The sequence below is a fragment of the Equus caballus genome, chromosome 16 (assembly GCF_041296265.1).
Source record: "Equus caballus isolate H_3958 breed thoroughbred chromosome 16, TB-T2T, whole genome shotgun sequence".
Lineage (NCBI taxonomy): Eukaryota > Metazoa > Chordata > Mammalia > Perissodactyla > Equidae > Equus > Equus caballus.
Window position 1 is genome coordinate 46035875 of NC_091699.1, and position 20124 is coordinate 46055998.

The 20124-nt window shown below is 46.7% G+C and overlaps 1 protein-coding gene across 4 annotated transcripts in view; it reads left to right on the forward strand.

The window, feature by feature from the left end:
- RFT1 (RFT1 homolog) overlaps positions 1 to 13353 on the forward strand; it is a 63483-nt gene extending 50130 nt beyond the window's left edge. For 3 of the 4 annotated variants that reach the window (XM_070238815.1, XM_001492187.7, XM_023620285.2), the window contains 3 exons: positions 3543 to 3648; positions 9740 to 9989; positions 10320 to 13353. In XM_070238815.1, the coding sequence (XP_070094916.1) occupies positions 3543 to 3648; positions 9740 to 9989; positions 10320 to 10487 (524 nt within the window). In that variant the 3' untranslated portion in view covers positions 10488 to 13353. The remainder of the gene's footprint in view (positions 1 to 3542; positions 3649 to 9739; positions 9990 to 10319) is intronic. The other variant, XM_070238816.1, reaches the window with a different exon arrangement.
- The last annotated feature ends 6771 nt before the right edge of the window (positions 13354 to 20124 follow it).

Sequence of the window (20124 nt, forward strand, 5' to 3'; positions counted from 1 at the left end):
CCCCAGGAAGTTCTCTCAGGGCCCTTTCCAGTCCACTGCCCCCTCTACCTCAGAGGCAACCCCTGATCTGATTTCTATCACCATAGATTAGTATTACTTTTAAAAAGAATTTCATGTAGATGAAATCGTATAGCATGGACACTTTTGTCTTTGGCTTCTTTCCCTCAATATAAGGTTTTTGAGATTCATGCATGTTTTTACATGGATCAGTCATTTTTTCCTCTTTGATTGCTGAGAAGTATTTCTTTGTATGGATGGCCCGCAGTTTATCCTTTCTCTTGATGGTTTGTTTTGGCTATTATGAATAAAACTGCTATGGGCATTTTTGTACAAGTGTTGTTGTGAACATGTGTGCTTATTTCTGTTGGATGTGTACTTAGGCATGAAATTGCTGGGTCATAGGCTAGGTATATGTTTGTTTTATTAGAAATTGCTTGGCTGCTTCTTGATAATGGCCCTCTGAGAAGAGGGGATCAGTCCTATTCGTAAGGCTCCTAATCTTTTGTTGGCAGATTTGTCCAAAGTTTGTTAGTTAGCTGTAGAAGCACATCACTTTGTTTTAGGAGAAAAGAACATTGTAGGCTTTGGCTCTTCCTGCAGATTTGTGGGTGCTCTATCTCCGTGGCTTCCTGCTGCTCTTGAGCCCCGGGCTTCTCCCCAAGGTCTTTTCTTCAGGACCTCTCAACTGAGGTTCTCTTTTTTTTTTTTTTTTTTTATTGAGTTATTGATAGGTTACAATCTTGTGAAATTTCAGTTGTACATTAATGTTTGTCAGTCATGTTGTAGGTGCACCACTTCACCCTTTGTGCCCACCCCCCACCCCACCTCTCCCCTGGCATCCACTAAACTGTTCTTAGTCCATAATTTTAAATTCCTCATATGAGTGGAGTCATACACAGATTATCCTTCTCTCGCTGGCTTATTTCACTCAACATAATTCTCTCAAGGTCCATCCATGTTATTGCAAATGGAATGATTTTGTTCTGTTTTGCAGCTGAGTAGTATTCCATTGTATATATGTACCACATCTTCTTTATCCATTCATCTGTTGCTGGACACTTAGGTTGCTTCCACGTCTTGGCTATTGTAAACAGTGCTGCAACAAACATTGGGGTGCATAGGACTTTTGGGATTGCTGACTTGAAGCTCTTTGGATAAATACCTAGTAGTGGGATGACTGGATCGCATGGTAGTTCTATTTTTAATTTTTTGAGGACTCTCCATACTGTTTTCCATAGTGGCTGCACCAGTTTGCATTCCCACCAGCAGTGTGTGAGGGTTCCTTTTTCTCCGCAACCTCTCCAACATTTGTTGCTATTAGTTTTAGATATTTTTGTCATTCTAACGGGTGTAAGGTGATATCTTAGTGTAGTTTTGATTTGCATTTCCCTGAAGATCAGCGATGATGAGCATCTTTTCATGTGCCTATTGGCCATCAGTATATCTTCTTTGGAGAAATGTCTGTTCATGTCTCCAGCCCATTTTTTGATTGGGTTGTTTGATGTTTTGTTGTTGAGTTGCGAGAGTTCTTTATATATTATGGATATTAAGCCCTTGTCAGATATATGACTTGCAAATATTTTTTCCCAGTTAGTGGGTTGTTTTTTTGTTTCAGTCCTGTTTTCATTTGCCTTGAAGAAGCTCTTTAATCTGATGAAGTCCCATTTGTTTATTCTTTCTGTTGTTTCCCTTCTCTGAGAAGGCATGGTGTCCGAAAAGATCCTTTTAATACTGATATCAAAGAGTGAACTGCCTACGTTTTCTTCTAGAAGCCTTATGGTTTCAGGTCTCACCTTTAGGTCTTTGATCCATTTTGACTTTATTTTGGCAAATGGTGAAAAAGAATGGTCAATTTTCATTCTTTTACATGTGGCTTTCCAGTTTTCCCAGCACCATTTGTTGAAAAGACTTTCTTTTCTCCATTGTATGCCCTCAGCTCCTTTGTCAAAGATAAGCTGTCCATAGATGTGTGGTTTTATTTCTGGGCTTTCAATTCTTTTTTTTTTTAAAGATTTTATTTTTTTCCTTTTTCTCCCTAAAGCTCCCCAGTACATAGTTGTATATTCCTCGTTGCAGGTCCTTCTAGTTGTGGCATGTGGGACGCTGCCTCAGCGTGGTTTGATGAGCAGTGCCATGTCCGCACCCAGGATTCGAACCAACGAAACACTGGGCCGCCTGCAGCGGAGCGTGCGAACTTAACCACTCGGCCACGGGGCCAGCCCCTGGGCTTTCAATTCTGTTCCATTGATCTGTGCATCTGTTTTTGTACCAGTACCATGCTGTTTTGATTACTGTAGCTTTGTAGTATGTTTTGAAGTCAGGGATTGTGATGCCTCCCCTTTTGTTCTTTTTTTTCAGGATTGCTTTAGAAATTCGGGGTCTTTTGTTGCCCCATATGAATTTTAGGATTCTTTCTTCTAATTCTGTAAAGAATGTCATTGGGATTCTGATTGGGATGGCGTTGAATCTATAGATTACTTTAGGTAGAACAGACATTTTAACTATGTTTATTCTTCCAATCCATGTACATTGAATGTCTTTCCATCTCCTTATGTCATCATCCAATTCTCTCAGAAGGGCCTTGTAATTTTCATTATATAGGTCCTTCACTTCCTTAGTTAAATTTACCCCAAGGTATTTTATTCTTTTTGTGGTGATTGTGAATAGTATTGTATTCTTGAATTCTTTTTCTGTTGGTTCATTACTGGAGTATAGAAATGCTACTGATTTATGCAAATTGATTTTATACCCTGCAACTTTGCTGTAGTTGTTGATTACTTCTAACAGTTTTCCAATGGATTCTTTGGGGTTTTCTATATATAAGATCATGTCATCTGCAAACAGCGAGAGTTTCACTTCTTCCCTCCCTATTTGGATTCCTTTTATTCCTTTTTCTTGCCTGATTGCTCTGGCCAGGACCTCCAGTACTATGTAAAAAAAGGGTGGTGATAGAGGGCATCCTTGTCTCATTCCTGTTTTCAGGGGGATGGCGTTCAGTTTTTGCCCATTGAGAATGATGTTGGCTATGGGTTTGTCATATATGGCCTTTATTATGTTGAGGTAGTTTCCTTCTATGCCCATTTTGTTCAGAGTTTTTATCATAAGTGGCTGTTGGATCTTGTCAAATGCCTTCTCTGCATCTATTGAATTGATCATGTGGTTTTTATTCCTCAACTGAGGTTCTCTTATTATGCAGGGCCACCAGTGTCCTTGAGTGCTCAAACTAGTGGGCCTCTTCATTCTGATTTAAAAAGCGAGAAGATTTACTTGCTGGTCAGATAATCGTTGTTAAGCAAGAGATTGGTACATTTATTCATAACTGTCCTTTTGTTTTTAGCTGTTTATTTTAGTCAGTGCTGTGGAGTGCTGGGAGAGTCCTTCCAGGTACTTAAGACCATAGGCTCAAGCATGCATCTGCCCATTGACGATACTGGCTGGGCTCATGACCCAGTTCTGGCATTCTCTGCCATCCAGTTCAACTGAGGGTGCATGTGGGCCTCCTCCTTGGGCTCTGGGATCACAGTGGGTTGTTTTCCTTATAGGTCCTATTTTGCTGCGCTCCTATTGTCTCTACGTCCTCCTGCTTGCCATCAATGGAGTGACCGAGTGTTTCACATTTGCTGCCATGAGCAAAGAGGAGGTTGACAGGTAGGTAACCTTAAAGACACACTTTTAATCATGGCCTTCAACCCAAATGAAGTGGCTTGCCAATCTTTCTTTTCGTTCTCAACATGCATTTACGGAAGGCTGTTTTAGAGGTAGCCCCGAGACCACTAGTGTGGGGTTTTCCCTAGGCCATCCTTGCACAGGCACCATTCAGTTAGTCCTTCCCAAGGTAGGGCTGTGGGGGCAGCAGCTGCTCTTTGCCTCCCTTTGTGGAGGAAGGCATCTGGGCTCTGAAGGGTTATGTCAGTACAGGTTTGCGGAGGCAGGCACAAGACAAGCTCCACTCCTCTACCTCCTTGCCCAGTGCTCCAGTGGGTTATTCAGGGGAGGAAGACATTTCTTCTACCCACTCTGGGTCCTTGCTGGACAACAAGTTAAATTTGCATGAGACAGAATAACAGAAGAAAATTAAAGTTTTATAACGTGTACATGGGAGAGACCCAGGAAAACTGAGCAATTCACCTAAATGGTGGAAGCTCTCACCTTAAATACCATCCTCAGCTAAAGACAAAGGAGGATGTTGGGGGTAGCGTGAGTCAGTTACAGAAGGTTACCAGACAAGCACAGTAAACAAGAGTAAGGTTATTATGCAGATTTAAGTCCTTGCCTTCTGCCTTGATAAGAGTTTCTAGAGATAAGGTCACCCCCCTTCTTCCTGGTACAGAGAGGGAGACACCTTTACAGATGGAGATTTCCCTTACAAATGTAAACGTCTCTTACAAAGGGTAAGGAAATTCTACTTTTCAGAGTTTCTCTCATGTCTGCAGTTTTGAAAAGTAGCCAGCCCAAAATAATTCTCATGGCAAATAGACATAACTTGGGGTGGCCAATTCCAATCCCCTACAGTTACCAAGGAGCTTCTTCAAGATGCAGAGTCCTACCCCTGAGAATCTGATTCAAGGGTCATTGAGAATCTCAGGGATCTGTGACACCTCTCCTCAGAGAAAGGCCTAAGTGCACATACACGTTTTGCCACATTTTTTTCCCTTCCATTGACCCCAGATCAAGACCTCTGTCCTGGAACCTCAAGCACTGGTTCTTAACACTTGTTATGAGTCAAAATCCACCACAGAGCTTGTTAGAAATGCAGATTCCTGCCCACCCTACTTCCACCACTCTCTCTCCTCCCACACCTGCAGGATCAGCAGGCCTCCGAGCATGTGTATGTTTTTTGAATCGTCAGTGATTCTGACGTGACTCCTGGCTCAGAGCCTCTGGCCCACACCCATCCAGGGTCATTCATTCTTGTGTCCCGAATGCCAAAAGTAGCAAGACAGTACCTTAAGATGTCACTACAGGATGAGGTTGAGGACAAGGATAAAACTGATAGGGGAGAAGAAGAGAGAGGAAACAGGAGAAGAGAGTAGAGGGGTGAGTGTAGGTAATAGGGCAAGTAGCCCTCATTATCCCTTTGCCCCTTGAGGCCTGGGTCCCTTGGGGGGTTTCTGCTGCTCTGTAATGCCTTGAGTGCTGTTGAAAGCCCTGAGAGGCCCGGTGTGGGGGTGGGATGGGGAAGGGGCAGCTCAAAGAGTTGGGGAACTCTTCCTCCCATTTCAGAGCTGCCTCTATCTGCTTCCCATTTGGGGCTGTCGCAAAAAGCAGCTTGGTGACTGTTTGCTACCGTAGTTGAGGATTAGAGTCTGGAGCAGCCATCCCAGCCCAGACCAGATTCACCTTGGAAGTACTGGCCCCCTCCAAGACCAACAACTAGAATTTTAGGGGCTTGGGCCAGGGAATCTGTTTTATTATGCAGCTTCAGGAGATTTCTGATGATAGCTAGGGCCTTAGGAACCACTGGCCCAGACCAGCTTTATCAGTAAAAACTGCATTAGCACTGTGACCCATACATATTTAGGTGGACATGACTGAAACGAAGCTTTCACACAGCAGTAAGTACCCTAGTTATGCACAGGACACACTGATGGTTTTTATTCCATTCTATTTCATTTCTTTTTTCTTTTTTTTTTTTGAGGAAGATTAGCCCTGAGCTAACTACTGCCAATCCTGCTCTTTTTGCTGAGGAAGACTGGCCCTGAGCTAACATCCATGCCCATCTTCCTCTATTTTATATGTGGGACGCCTGCCACAGCATGGCTTTTGCCAAGCAGTGCCATGTCCACACCCGGGATCCCAACCGGTGGACCTCCAGCCGCCAAGAAGTGGAACATGTGAACTCAATTGCTGCGCCACCAGGCCGGCCCTCTATTTCACTTCTTCAACTACCGTGTCATGACCCACTAAATTGACTTCCCAGCCCTACTTTTGGGTCACAACCGTAGTTTTCCAAATAGTGGTCTAGACATGGTTTTTACCTCAGATAGTTAAATTTATAGCTATGAAACTGCTTTGAGTCCATCCCTTGATTTTTTTCATTTATGAAAAGGTCTATTTAACTTTAACTTTGAAAATACAGTTTTTATTTGAAAGGTGCTTCTAACATTTTTAAATATAATTTAAAACATACTAAATATATAAAAAATATAATTTAAAACATACTAAATATATAAAAAATATAATTTAAAACATACTAAATATATAAAAAATATAATTTAAAACATACACAGGCATAGTGGAAGAGAGCTCCAGACTAGGAATCTGTCTCTCTGAAGAGAATTCTATTACAATAATTCCAGCATTAGTGTTGAGGGGGAGAGTTGACACTAAACTTGCTTAAAATGTTTAAAAAAATCTCTTACGGCCAAATCATGAGGGAATGTAGACAGTGGCTGGCTGCTTTCTTTCCTCTTATGTTGTATTGAACCAAAGGAAACAAGTTTTTAAGTTAGTTACAATGGGATTTTGACAGTCCATAAATATCTGGAAAATTATTTTCATGGTATTAGTTAACAGAGAAAAGACAGAGCCAGAGCACCTTCTAATGCAGTTCCCCCTGAAGTAACTCACTTCCCATAAGAGTAAAATGTGACATTAAGCATGGTCTTCAGACACGTGGTAAACATAGTAGCCCCAGTTCTGCCTGGGCCCCTGGCCCCAAGCCCCGGCCCTGCTCTGAGCATGTGGAGCACCTGGGCTCATCACAGAGCCTGGCATTTTTGTCATCTCTATAAATTTAAGCAGACATAAAACTTTAGTAAGAGCTTTTATAGTAGAATTGGGCCGCTTAGTTCAATGTTATGATCGATTTACGTTGGACATCCCAGATTCTGAATTGAAAAAAATAATTGATAAAATCATGGGTTTTTACTTAACCAACTTCAGGTTAATCAGTGTTTTTCCAAATAAAAGTGGGGCATTTGGTTGCATGTGAAATATTAGAACATCCTTTGAAGTGCAAGTTGCTTTTTTTTTTTTTAATAACCTCATAGTATAGAGAGAATATGATGGATGGTTTTTGGGTTTCTGTGTGTGTGTGTGTGAGGAAGACTGCCCCTGAGCTAATATCTGTTGCCAATCTTTCTCTTTTTGCTTGAGGAAGATTGTCACTGAGCTAACATCCCTGCCAGTCTTCCTCTACTTTATGTGGGATGCCACTACAGCATGGCTTGACAAGCAGTGCTAGGTCCATGCTTGGGATCCGAACCTGTGAACCCTGGGCCACCGAAGCAGAGTGCATGAACTTAATCACTGTGCTACCGGGTGGCCCCGATTGATGGATTTTTCATTATGCCCTATTAAAGAATTTTTGTCTGTTTTGTTAAGGCTATCTCATTTTCTTTCCTTCGTCTGACAAATCTTTTTGAGCATCTTCTCTTTAACAGGTATTCTTTTAAGCTCTAGGAATTCAGCAACGAATAAGACAAGATCCCTACTCTCCTGGAGCTGACAGTGGAGAGGCAGGTAGCAAAACAGTAAATAAATAAGATAATGTTGTGCTGTGCGGAGGACTAAAACAGGGTTGTGTAGTGAGAATGATTGAGTAAGGTGTGCAGGCCCCTCTAAGGAAGTGGCATTTATGCTGAGGCCTGGATGACCAAGAAGAATCTGCCATGCAAAGATGGGGCAGAGTGTTCCAGACAGAGGGGACAGTGATGCAGAGGCCCAAGATTGACAGCTCCTTTGTTGATTTGTTGGCCCTGGAATACCCAAAATCAAGTTGGACTCCATAACTGTTGAATGAAAGATGAATGTGATCTTCTCACTTTGGTACATAAGAGATTGGTGCCATTCTTCTCATGGCCACACAGGCTACATTGTATGGCTCTGCCTTAATGTATTCAACCATCACCCGCTGGGGGACGCTTCAGTTGCTGCTGTGACTGATGTCCTTGGCCATCCATCTTTTCATAGGCCTAGTTTTAAGTCCAATATCTTCTTGGGGCCATGGAAAAAAACATTTATAAATAATTTACTGTTTATCTTAACCAAACCTTATAAAATAGTCATTATTGTCACTGATTAACTTCACATTGATTTAGAAAGTGGTATTTTAATTGCATCTTTGAATTCCTTATCTTTTCCTGAGGTGGATTATGCCTTTATGGCTATAGGTTTGTGAGTTCTGGAAAGCTCAACAGCTGCAGTGGCCTCTTCTGGTGAAAAACAGTGGACCCCATCGTTGTCAGCTCCTCCCAAATGGCCACACCAAAGAAGCTACACTGTTGAATTTGTCCCTACTTGAGTTAGCATGAATTACCTATTGGTTTTATTCATTGTTGCCATTTTACTTGGAGTTGGGTGAGAATGACTTTGAAAGTTTGTAAATCTATGGCTTAGACTCCAAGGATTGGTCTTACAGACCTTTCTGAGATAGTTTCTGAAAAGAACAAACAGATTACACATCTCTGCTTCTTTCTGGACAAGAGGTCAGAGTACTGATCTGTGATGGGCCCCACCCTCAGTGGCTTGTTAGGAAGTTGGCCATTCTGATCACTGATTAGTAGTTAGTGGAGAAACTTCCTCTATGGAGGTGTGGGCTCTTGTACTTCAGTTGCTCTTTAGAATTCTGGATGAAAGCACACTTCCCCTGTTTGGAGTATAGTATGTGTGTGTGTGTGTATGTGTGTGTGTGTGTGTGTGTGGTATTCTTACCACCCACTCTGGTAAAATATATCTCCACACCACCTTGGGTTGGGCTTGGTTAGCCTGGGGACCAGTACCATTGAGAGCATACAGTGGCTTTCTTACCACCCCTCATGTGCAGAACTTGAGTGGTGGCCTCTGAGGTTTCCTAACCAGGAGACACAGCTTGGGGGCCTAAGGGGTTTGGCTCCCTCCACAACAGCTATGCACTTAGAGTGCCTGCTGTGCACTAGGTAGAAACCAGATGCTGGAGAAGTTTGTTTGTGGCTGTACCACAAGCCTTTTGGGGGACTATGGCAGCTATGCTATCTTTGCTGAGAAGTGAATATAACTAAGTGACATGCTGCTTTAAATCAGAGAAGAGAAAAGAGCGGTATAATTCATCCTGTCATAGATCCAAAGAGCTCTAGAGATAATAGTGAGCAGGAAGAAGGATGTGTGCGAGTCTAGAGAACGCTGAAGGGGACGCAGGCCTTGCTGCCTCTCTACGTTTCATTGTGAAGGCTGGTCACTTGGTTTGAGTGAGGTCCACTGGCCAAGGTTATGGGGCTACTGCATTTTCCAAGGGAAGCAGTGTGAGGCGCCGAAGTTCAGGGGCCAGGGGTCAGGTTGGAGTGTTGGCTCACTCTTCAGGCCAATTACTCAGCCTCTCTCTGCCTGGTTTCCTTGACTGTAAAACGAATCCAAGCTCCACCGGCCCAGGACCATGTGTGTCCCTTCACCAGTGTATCCCTAGCGCCCCTCACAGTGCCTGTCCCAGAGTTAGCATTCATCTAGAATTATTAGCGGGGTCATATTCTTGAGCCTCACTTTGAAGGCTTGGGCTGGACAGGATTTTTGTGTGTTTTGATCACAAAGTGTCACTTCAACTAACCAATTATTATCCTTAAAAACTACAAGTATCTTGAGTTGTTCATTTTCTTACTGTTCCATTATGTTATCCGTATAGCATTCAATGTTATGAAAACCAGCTGGATTATGGGAATTCAGAGGTGCTTGCTGTGAATTCAAGTTCACAGCCAGTTTTTTTGCGATAGTCCTGTCTTGAGACAGGGTACCCACTGCCCTGCTTTGCTTGTCTCCCTCTCCCCAGGTACAATTTCACAATGCTGGGCCTGTCATCTTCATTCCTGGTGTTATCCTATCTCCTGACCCGTTGGTGTGGCAGCGTGGGCTTCATCTTGGCTAATTGCTTTAACATGGCCATTCGGATCACACAGAGCCTTTCCTTCATCCACCGCTACTACCAAAAGAGCCCCCACAGGCCCTTGGCTGGCCTGTACCTGTCGCCGGTCCTCCTCGGGACATTTGCCGTCAGTGGTGGGATTACTGGTGTTTCAGAGGTGAGATTCCCTGCAGCTTCCCACCACATGCTTTTGCGGGCTGTCCACTCTCCCTCACTCTCGGCTTCTCCTTCCTGCACTGCCTGAACCAGCTGGACAAGTATTCACCTCCTCTTACCCCTTCCCCTAAGCCTCTAAGACAGCATCTTCTGAGAGATGTGACCAAACAGTGTTACCAGTGGGAACAGAGTAGACCCTCAGTATGCAGTTGGCGCACCCTTTATCTGACTCAGAGCTGGAATAATAGGACCTCTGCCTTCCCCAGCTTGCTCCAGAGGTAGAAGGTACAGATGGAGGGGCCGGAGCAGTGACAACTGTTTCTTTCTGCAGGTGTTCCTCTGCTGTGATCAGGGCTGGCCAGCCAGGCTGGCACACATTGCTGTGGGGACCTTCTGTTTGGGAGCCACTCTTGGGACAGTGTTTCTCACAGAGACCAAGCTGATCCACTTTCTTAGGACTCAGTTAGGTGTGTCCAGACTCGCTGACAAAATGACATGACCTCAGGGATGCACTGACACCTGTGCCACCTGGACCAGCTGTGTGGTGGTTCTGTGGGTGGAACACATTTTCTGTACAGAAGAGTGCTGCTGGGGGCACTGCAGTGGAGTGAGACCAACCAAGGCAGGTGAGACACCAGAGAGAAGCAGCAGACCAACACTTACCGGCCACTTGAAGTCTGAAAGAGGAAGAAAGAGTTCCATTTTAAAGGAAGACCAAAAAGCTCTTTTAAAATAGATACAAGTATTTTTTTCACCATTTTGTTTGAATCGGCATTTTCCTTTTGATTAATGTATTCCTTTTGGGTATGATTGATCTTAGGAGCTACATGCTCCAATAAGGTATATCCTGGATATTAATAGTTAATAATTATCTGGCCCAGAAAAAGAGACATTGCCATTATCCCTTCACAGGAATATTTAACTCATTCTGTAAAAGAAGGAAGGAGACCTGATGTCATGTACCAAACAAGGACAGTGGTGGCCCTGGAGTTGTGGCTTTCCACATGACAACACTGTGGTCTGGGTTTTTAAAGAAGGAAAAACGTTACTCAGAAATCCAAGAGATTAAAATGCGAAGTCTTTCAGATCACATTTCCCGACTTAGCTTGGGGGAGTCATGCTTTATCCTCACTGCTGCGTCCCCCGGGCCAGCACAGGCTTCCCAGAGTTGGTGCAGGCTGCCTCAGGACCCCTGGCCTGGCCACCCAAAAGTGGGGGACCTTGAAGGAAACTGATCCATTGTGAGCTGTCCCCTAAAGGGAACACTGCTTTGCAGCTGGCTGTAACTTCTCACATGGAGATGGCACAGATGACAACTCAAGTTGAATGGATGTATCTTTTTTTCCTCAGAATAAAACAGGTAAATTTTTGTATGGCAAGTATCACTGAGTCAGGCCCCTCCTACTGACCCATGACTTCCAGCACTGGTCAGTGCACCGAAATTCCAGCCCCGGGACGAGAGCGACAGCCTGGTGGTCTGGTCCTCCAAGCTACAATGGGAGCCCAGGTTGAGGCTCACCTACCTCATCCAGCACCTGGCACCCAGCAGGTGAGGTCACCAGGCATTGTTCTGAGGCCACAGAGCATTTTTCTTCTTTCATTAATATATTAATTCCTTTTGGATGTAACTGATCTTTGGAGCTAGATGCACAAACTATCTTGGATGGTAATAGTAATCATCTGGCCCCAGTGTTCCCAAATTTCTATGTTTACACTCAGAGAACAGGTTGTTCGCCTGGGCTAGTCAGGGCAACTTGTATCAGATGGTGGTTTAGCTAAAATGCACACATTAAATCCACTGGCCCAGAGCCAAGGGGCAAAGGATCAGGGCCCACCAGTGCTCTGAGACAAGGGCCCGGGCACCTGGACCCCTTTTTATTCAAAGGGAGAATACTTTGCACTAACTGGAGGGGAAGTAGCTAAATGCAGAGTATCACAGAGCAGTCAGAGGCCCTGCAAAAGCAGTACCTTGGTCATGCTGTGTGAGGCAGGATCAGGCTTTCTCAGAGGAACTGATTATCCCATGTGGCAGTGCGGGTGGCACACAGATGACAGACCTCACTCCCTCCCATGTCCTTTTTCTCTCTCGAGTGTGCATAAATGGGCCTTTTGCCCTCACAAGTTCCTTCTCTGCTGCCCTTGACCCTCCCTCCCTCCTCTAGGGCCCTGTCAGCCACCCCATGCCCACTTGACCCCACACTCAAAGCATAGTCCTCGAACTATCTGCCTCAGAATCACCCAAATTGCAAGGTAGAAATGTAGGTTCCCAGGACCCACTCCAGACCTTTGGAGTCTGCATCTCTGGGAGCAGGTCTCTGGGATCAGCATTTTTTGGCAAACTGAGGTTGGCACACCCATCGTCCTCATCAGCCTCAGGGCTCAGGAGCAGTTGTGCACATGTTCACATGTCCAGTCTCTGCTCCAGGAAGAGAGCTGCTGTCACTGACTTCCTGAGCAGCATCACTGACTTCCCAGCTCTTCGGGAGCAGGACCACCAAGGCTTCTGCTCTGCTCTGCCACATGGAGAGAGGCTCTGTGTCTGACAGCAAGTGCTTGTTCTCTCGTCTCTCATCCGTCTGCCTGCAGTCTGCCTGGCGCTGCTGCCAGCACAGGACTGCCGCAGTCAGGGCCAGCTCCTCTTGAAAGATGGCCAGCTGGGATGGTGGCCCAGGGCTCCTTCCCGTGTCCTACTTCCCTGTTTATAGGAGGAGTAGTGCCCACAGCCGGATGGTTGGGGGAAGTGGCTGTTTTCCCATTACCAGCTCCTGCTCCTGTGCTGTCGGCACTGGCAGCAGGCCCTTTGCAGTTCTCCGAGGACCTCTACCTCCGCCCCCTGGCCGCCTCCCTGAAGTGCAGTTGGGCCTGACCACTGCCTCTGGTGCTTCCCCCTGCTGGCCCCCTAGAGCGACACTGTGCCTCATGGTGCTTGCTTACACGCATGCTGAGCTGCCTCACTTTACCCCAGAAGGATTTTTGGTGGGAATCACCCTTTTCCTTTAAGTACCGCTTAAAATATAGCGAGGCTGCTTCTCCAAGGAAACAAGTCTCTAAAGCACGTCCTTCACGAAGAAGCCTTTGCTGGTGAGAATAACAGTATTTCTTCTTTCTGTGCTGCTCTGGCCACACACATGTGATGGTGACTTCAAGTGTGGGCTGTCACATCCCTCCGAGAGGGGCTGTTGCTGCTGCTGCTGCGCTGCTCACCACTTCCTCAGCACGGACTCCTGGCTCTGGAAGCTCCCTGCGCTCGCCAGCCTAACCCTAGCAGGGCACCTCCTCCTGTCTTTTTTCTTTAATTATGTATTCATGTTGCTAATTTCATGTCAATTCCCTGATTTTAAAATGAATAAATCACTTTCTTCCTATCTTTGTGAAGATCTTTCATACACCTTGTCCTTCCAAAAAGGAAAACAAAATTTCTTAAATTTCAAAAGGAAGGTGGGCAAATAGCTTGAGTATGTGAACTGTGTTTATTCCTCCCTGTAACATTTCTCTTACATGGATGTTGTGGCTGGACTGCGACTTTGACAGAGAGGGCAGTTTCTGGGCTCTGCCTGGAGCTTCTGTGACTGGGACTGAAAAGCCCGGCAGTCCATCACCATGCCTCCCTCCCAGCCGAGGCAGTGGTTCCCGTTGTTTATTGTACTTTTCTCTCTCCTCTCTTCTCTGGCCTGCTCCTTGTCTTGGTCATGTTTTTAAGTTAAGCAGCCATTCTTTGATGGGTCAGGGCTAACATCAGGGGCAGGCAAAGCAAGTGTGTGACTTTAGGTAGCGTGATTCTGGGGGAGTCCAGGGTACCCCTTCACGCATGTGTCTTCCTCAGTTGGGTGCTTGAATTTCTTCTCACAGAGATCAAAGGCTGTTATTCCGTAATTGGAGAGGAGACAGGCATTCCATTCCCCCAGAGAAGGACTCAGTGACTCCTTCACACTAAGATGTAAAATAACCCCTTCAGGGATTCTTTCCTGAGCAGCTTTTGATGTTGAGAAAGAGACAGGAGCAGAGAGCATCCAATCGGGGACCTGAAGAAGAGGCTCCGGTGAGGGGCTGTGCAGGCCCCTGAAGGGAGGAGCTCTGAGTGCTGCTGTGTGGCCTCTAGGATGGATAGAATTCAGTTACCCTGGGCAAAAATCAGGAAGAATGTGATCCCTGGCCCAGTCTTGGAACAGCCATGACTGAAAATGGGGTTGGCCCTGGGGCAGGGGTGGGGGAGGCTCGAGAAGGGAAAGAATAAGCAGAGGACCCTTTACTACCTGCAAACCTGCTCTTAGGGGAGGCCAGGCCAGAGGCAGAAAGGGTGATCCTTTGGCATTGATGGCAAAGTGAGAAAGGCATGAAAAGTGCTTATTGGTGAGGAGAGCTCCCACCAGGAGCTCAGACAAGAGAACTTTTAGGAGCTGATCCACGGGCTCCAGGTGCTTGCTCAGGGTTCTCAGTGGCCCTAAGGAAGAGTTCTGGAACGCAAACCAGAAGCCAAGAGGCCTGTGGAGCCTGTCAGAAAGGACCAGATATGGAAAAAAGATGAGCTGAGGCATAATTGTCAGGATCCCCTAGAAATTTCTTGAAGACAGTGAAATACAGAGAACTGAAAGAGCAACTGAAATATCTTTTTTTTTTTGAAGATTAGCCCTGAGCTAACATCTGCCACCAATCCTCCTCTTTTTGCTGAGGAAGACTGGCCCTGAGCTAACATCCGTGCCCATCTTCCTCTACTTTATATGTGGGATGCCTGTCACAGCATGGCTTGCCAAGCAGTGCCATGTCTGCACCCACATCTGAAGCAGCGAACCCCAGGCTGCCAAAGCAGAACATGTGCACTTAACCACTGCGCCACCGGGCTGACCCCTGAAATATCATTTTATTTGCTGAATATTCCATGAGACTCTGGGAAGGGACTGAGACTCGGGTATTTAATTTGGAAATGAGACTTATGAGCCAGTCAGAGGCAGATGAGAAATTATTTGTTTTACTATTACTTGCTGTACCAGGGTGGATTATCCCTTAATGTTGTAAATATTTCATTTACTGATTAACTTCAAGTGTAAGCAGAAAAGATGTTTTATTTGAAGAATTTGAGGGGAAAGAAGACATACTGATTTGCATCATCAATCCGACCCCAAATACCATGGCATAACCAGTCCAATTATTTAGTGTCATTCATTTTTAACTAGAACCATCTGGGTACATCAGAGTAAAATTGGAAAAATGGGCTTCTCAAGTAGTTCAGCCTCCTTTAGGGGCCTAATGAAGGAAGTCTTGTAAATATTTCTTAATTATCCCTCAGATGAATTAGCAGAAATTGCTGGGTGCCCCTGTCCCATGTGGAGTCGACTCTTTGCCTGTTGACTTCTCCATCCTTCTTGGGCAATGTAGCTTACATGGAAAATGCTAGAGGTGAGATGTAGGCAGTTAGGTATTTCCTTCATGAACTAGGTCCTTGGCAGAGTAAGTGTACCCAGAACTCTGTCCTAGCCTCTGCAGGCTCCAGCACCCTTACTTTTGGAGACCCCTCCTCACAGCTTATCAACCATGTCCCACATTGAACATAACAAAGATATACATATACAAGAATTGTGGTTGGCTAATTGGCATGATGTTATGTTCTATAGACATGTAAACATCAATTTTTAAAGCTTTGTATTTCGAAGCCAGTAAATTTTGTTTCCCTTTCAATCATTTCTGTAGGTTCCTGAAGAGTTGAGGGGCCCTGGGTGCTGTGCCTGTGAGGCCAAATGAACAAAGGGAAGCTTTGGGAAGGAGGGAGGTGGGTGCTGGGAGGAGCAAGGCAGAGCCTGTGAGGCTGCCTGGCTGTGAGGCTGGCGGCACTGGGCACCGGGTAGCTCCTGGCCCTCTCTGCTCCTCCTGGCTTCACGCTGGCTGAGTCTCACCTCTCCTGGGGCCCAGGCAGTGGGCATTCAGGATGGCGGGCCATGAGAGCAGCAGTTCCCAGTACCAAATGCTGCTGTCCAGGGAGACGCCCAGCTTCTTCCATTGGTAAGAGTCTCTTTTCCGACCTTTTATCTCCAGCCCCCAGTCTCTCCTTTCAGCTTTAAGCTCCATTCTGAATGTAAAGCTCCTGAAGGAGAAGTGGAAGTGGCCCAGGTCATCTTTATAGGGCAGCTGCTGTGGGTCATGGGGCATAGGTGAGCCCATGGATGGGCCGCCCATGGGTCAGGTGAGCCCACAATTCAATCAGCTCTCGCTGTGAAGGGGCTGGGAGGGTGGCATGGTTTACCCGGGCCTGCCTCTTCCTTCAGAGGAGCTACATGAGGGCCCATGACAGAATGTCTGACTTGTGAAGGAATCTTCTAGACCACCATTTATTTGTCTCATTTCCTCCATCCAATAAATGTGTCCCAAAGTTATGGCCCTGTTGACTCCACTGTCACAATGTTGTTCTGCCCTGATAAATGCATTTGGCAGAGGCCACCTGGGTTAACAATGCTCAGTGGGAAAGGGCCCTGAAAAACTGGCCACTCTCGGTCCTTTAATCTCATCTGCACCACCCTATCACAAACTGGGGCCGTGGAACAGGGCTCTGACGTTGTTAGCGCAGTCAGTGAGCAGTGACTAATTAAGACACGACTGCATTAGTCACTTTGGAGGTGACAACTGAGCAGCATGTTTCTGGTTCGTGTCTGAGAGATCCTGACACACTTTTCAATTATGTGGAACTAATAGTGTGTGGCTTCCACGCAGCCGTGTCGGGTGGGAGAGAAGGGGAAGTCTGGAGTGAAAGCATGACTCACTGTGGGCAGCGGTGGTTTTGTTCCCAGCTCACCTACTCCTCACTGCCTTCGTCGCACTTCCTTTTGAAAATCACAAAAGGTGACACCAGGGTGACTGGCATAAGGGGTGCCAGAGGGCCTCTTTCAGAAGGCTTTTTGGTTTCTGCCACTGCTCCCAGGAGAATTATGAGAACTCCGAGAGGGAACCAGGTGACCTGGAAGCCTCAGTCGTTTCAGTAGGTGCCTGTTGAAAACCCAGGCGTTGATAACTCTGGTCTCCCAAGTCTCGGTGCACCTCTTGACTGGCCCTCCTCAGGGCCTGGTACAGGCCGTGCCGGGAGAAGCATGAAGACCCAGGAGAACCAAAACCCCGTAGCCATGAGGAAAAGGAAATGTTTTCCTCCTCACATAATCCCAACCAAACTAGGAATGTTGCTAAAATAGCTTTCCTTTTTGTTTCCCCAAGGGCATTAACACAGCAGTTTTACGAACAAACCAGATTAGCATAGTGCATTTTTATGTTCCTGAACTAGAGCTGAAGATTCCTTTCCTCCTTCCAGGCTTGTGAGATCCCTAAGGGGCATCTCTCCAGCGACAAGAGGATGTTCTTGCAGGTGTGCTGATGTCAGTCTGTGGGGGGCAACAGAAGGGACAGAGCTACTTGCATCTTTTTCTTTTGTAACCGTGAGTGAATCATGTGGAGCTCTGGCTCCCCAGCCGGGCTGATGGCATGATGCCCAAGCACACTGGCGACTTGTCCTCACCTCCTCTCAGCTCTCCTGCAGCAAACCTGAAAACACAGGGCCGAGAGCCAAACTCTGAGTGGAAGGGCCCCAGAGGTGTCCTGCCTGCGGCCTTTCTTCCGTCTGCACCATCCCTGGGGAAATCCACTCGTGTCCGTGTCTGCCTTCTGAAGTACAAGAGCAGGGTTTCATTTCTAAATGGCACGTAGTGTTGCATACTTGTCATCAGTCATACCCCGGGCTAGCTCCCTGTTCTAACTCACTGGGTGAACTTGAACGAGTCTCCCTCACCCCACCAGTTATGTAGTGCTCAGCGTGTGCCACATACTGAGTGAAGACACTTTACATGTGTTCGCTGTTAAATCTTTACAGCAGCCCCATCTATTGTCTGCATGTTACAGGTGAAGAAACTGAGGCACAGAGAAGTGGCTTGATTTGCCGTGGGCCACCAGCTAGGAAGAAAGTGGCAGGACCAGGGTCGTCCCCCGTCTGCCTGATTCCTGACCCCCGGCCCTTTACCTCGAGCTCAGTTCCTCTCCGACTAAACAAGGCGGTGGATTTGATCTGTGGTGGGAACACTGAGCCCAAGAGGATGGAGGGACTATCCTGCTCCTGCTCCACCTGGAGCAGCATCATTTTTACCTGTTTTAGAATTTGAAGGTTGATTTAAGTTTGCTTGAAAGAAGGGTTCTTTTTATTTAAGAAACAAAACAAAATAAGTTTGACATCCACAGGATTTGAATCTTTTAAACCTCCTCCCTGGCCTTCCCTGACTCACTTTCTCCTACAGTTCCTCCTCTGCCTCAGTCTTCATTCCATCTTAAAGAAGGTAAGGGAATTGTTTTGCACAGGCATGGGAAATAGCACAAATAAGAAATATTTGAGGGGGCTGGTCCGGTGGTGCAGCAGTTAAGTTCGCAGGTCCTGCTTCGGCAGCCCCGGGTTCTCTGGTTCAGATCCCGAGCGCGGACCTACATGCCGCTTGTCAAGCCATGCTGTGGCAGGCGTCCCACATATAAAGTAGAGGAAGATGGGCATGGATGTTAGCTCAGGGCCAATCTTCCTCAAAAAAAAAAAAAAAAAATTTGGGAGAAATAAATCTGGCCAAAAAAATCATGTTGCATTACAAAGAAAAAGGTCTCTGTACCCCACAGCCCCTGTCTATTGGTGTCCTTGACCCCAGGGGACACCACTGAGGAGTGGGAAGGTTGCTAGCTTTGGACTTCTTAGGCTATGTCCTCACTTTGTAACCATGGGCAGGAGATCTTGCCTTGCTGTGCCTCAGTTTCCTCATCTGTCACTAGCCTGGCTTGCATGGCCCAGGGAGGATGAAAGGGGAACAGAGGTGGGACAAATTCAGCCCCGAAAGCCTTGGAAAACACAACCCACAGGAACATCCTGCATTCTGTGTCCCTGCCTCCCTGCCGCTTTCTCTTCTGCACGCCCCCTTGGCCTGCTCTCCCCACCTCCCCACCCGCTGGGCCCTTGTCCTTGTCAGGCTCAGTGGTCCTGGCTCTTGACCTCCCAGGCTGCGCTGTCCCCATCATGCTCCTGTCCCTTTCCTCTGACAGTCCTATTTGCCTTCTCCCTTGAGAGTTAGGAAGGTAGGTTGTGGTGGTTCCAGAAAGGGCTTGGAGGTAAACCTCAGACCCCACCCCACTTCAAACTGTGTGACCTTTTGTTTGTTTGTCTTTTTGGTGAGGAAGATTGTCACTGAGCTAACATCTGTTGCCAACCTTCCTTTTTTTCCTTGAGGAAGACTGTCCCTGAGCTAACACCTGTGCCAGTCTTCCTCTATTTTGTATATGGGACACCACCTCAGCATTGCTTGATGACTGGTGCATAGGTCTGTGCCCAGGATCTGAACCCGTGGACCCTGGACCACCAAAGCAGAGTGTGCAAACTTAACCACTATGCCACTGGGCCAGCCCCAAACTGTGTGACCTTGAGCAAGGTAGTTAATCCCCTTGAGCCTCAGTTTACTCATCCAAAAATGGGCATAAGAGCACTTGTCTCATAGGGTGTGGCGACGCATAACTGAGAAGGTGTAGGTAAAGCACTGAGAAGGCGGTGCCTGGCACCAGCCTGGTGGTCGTTCTTGTCAGGAATTAGAAATCTGCCAACTGTGACCTGGTTCTCAGTCCCATCTGCTCCCTCCCCACACCTGCCCCCAGGTCACAGCAGCTGTGGGCATGTGGCTGAGAGTCTTGTCTTCCTTCCGTGGAAACGCCCCTTTCTCCTTTCCTTGAAGGCAGAGCTGCAGGTAAAGAGGAAATGAAACTCCTTCTCAGCTCAGCTTGCCCGCAGGAGCTTAGAAGGGTGAGGACGGGGTCAGGAAGACTGTGGAGCCAGGCCTGGGCGAGCAAAGCCGCAGCTTCCGGGGAGGCCATGAGCGGCCGGCAGACGCCCCTTTCAGCTCAGCCTGAGCGGCTCCCTAGAACAAGAGGGATGCTTTAGAAGCTTGTTAAATGATTTTCAGCAATTTCAGAAATTGCCTCAGCTGGTTGTTTAGATTTCCCTGCAGCCTTAGATTAAAGCAGAAAGAAAAAAGGCCCCTGGTGATAGAAGAGAATGTGCTTTGTCCAAGGAGGGCCAGCTGCTGGCGGCAGCTTCTAAGAAAACAGAAAGGCCTGAGTTGGTCCTGCCACGCGGGTGGGCAGGCACA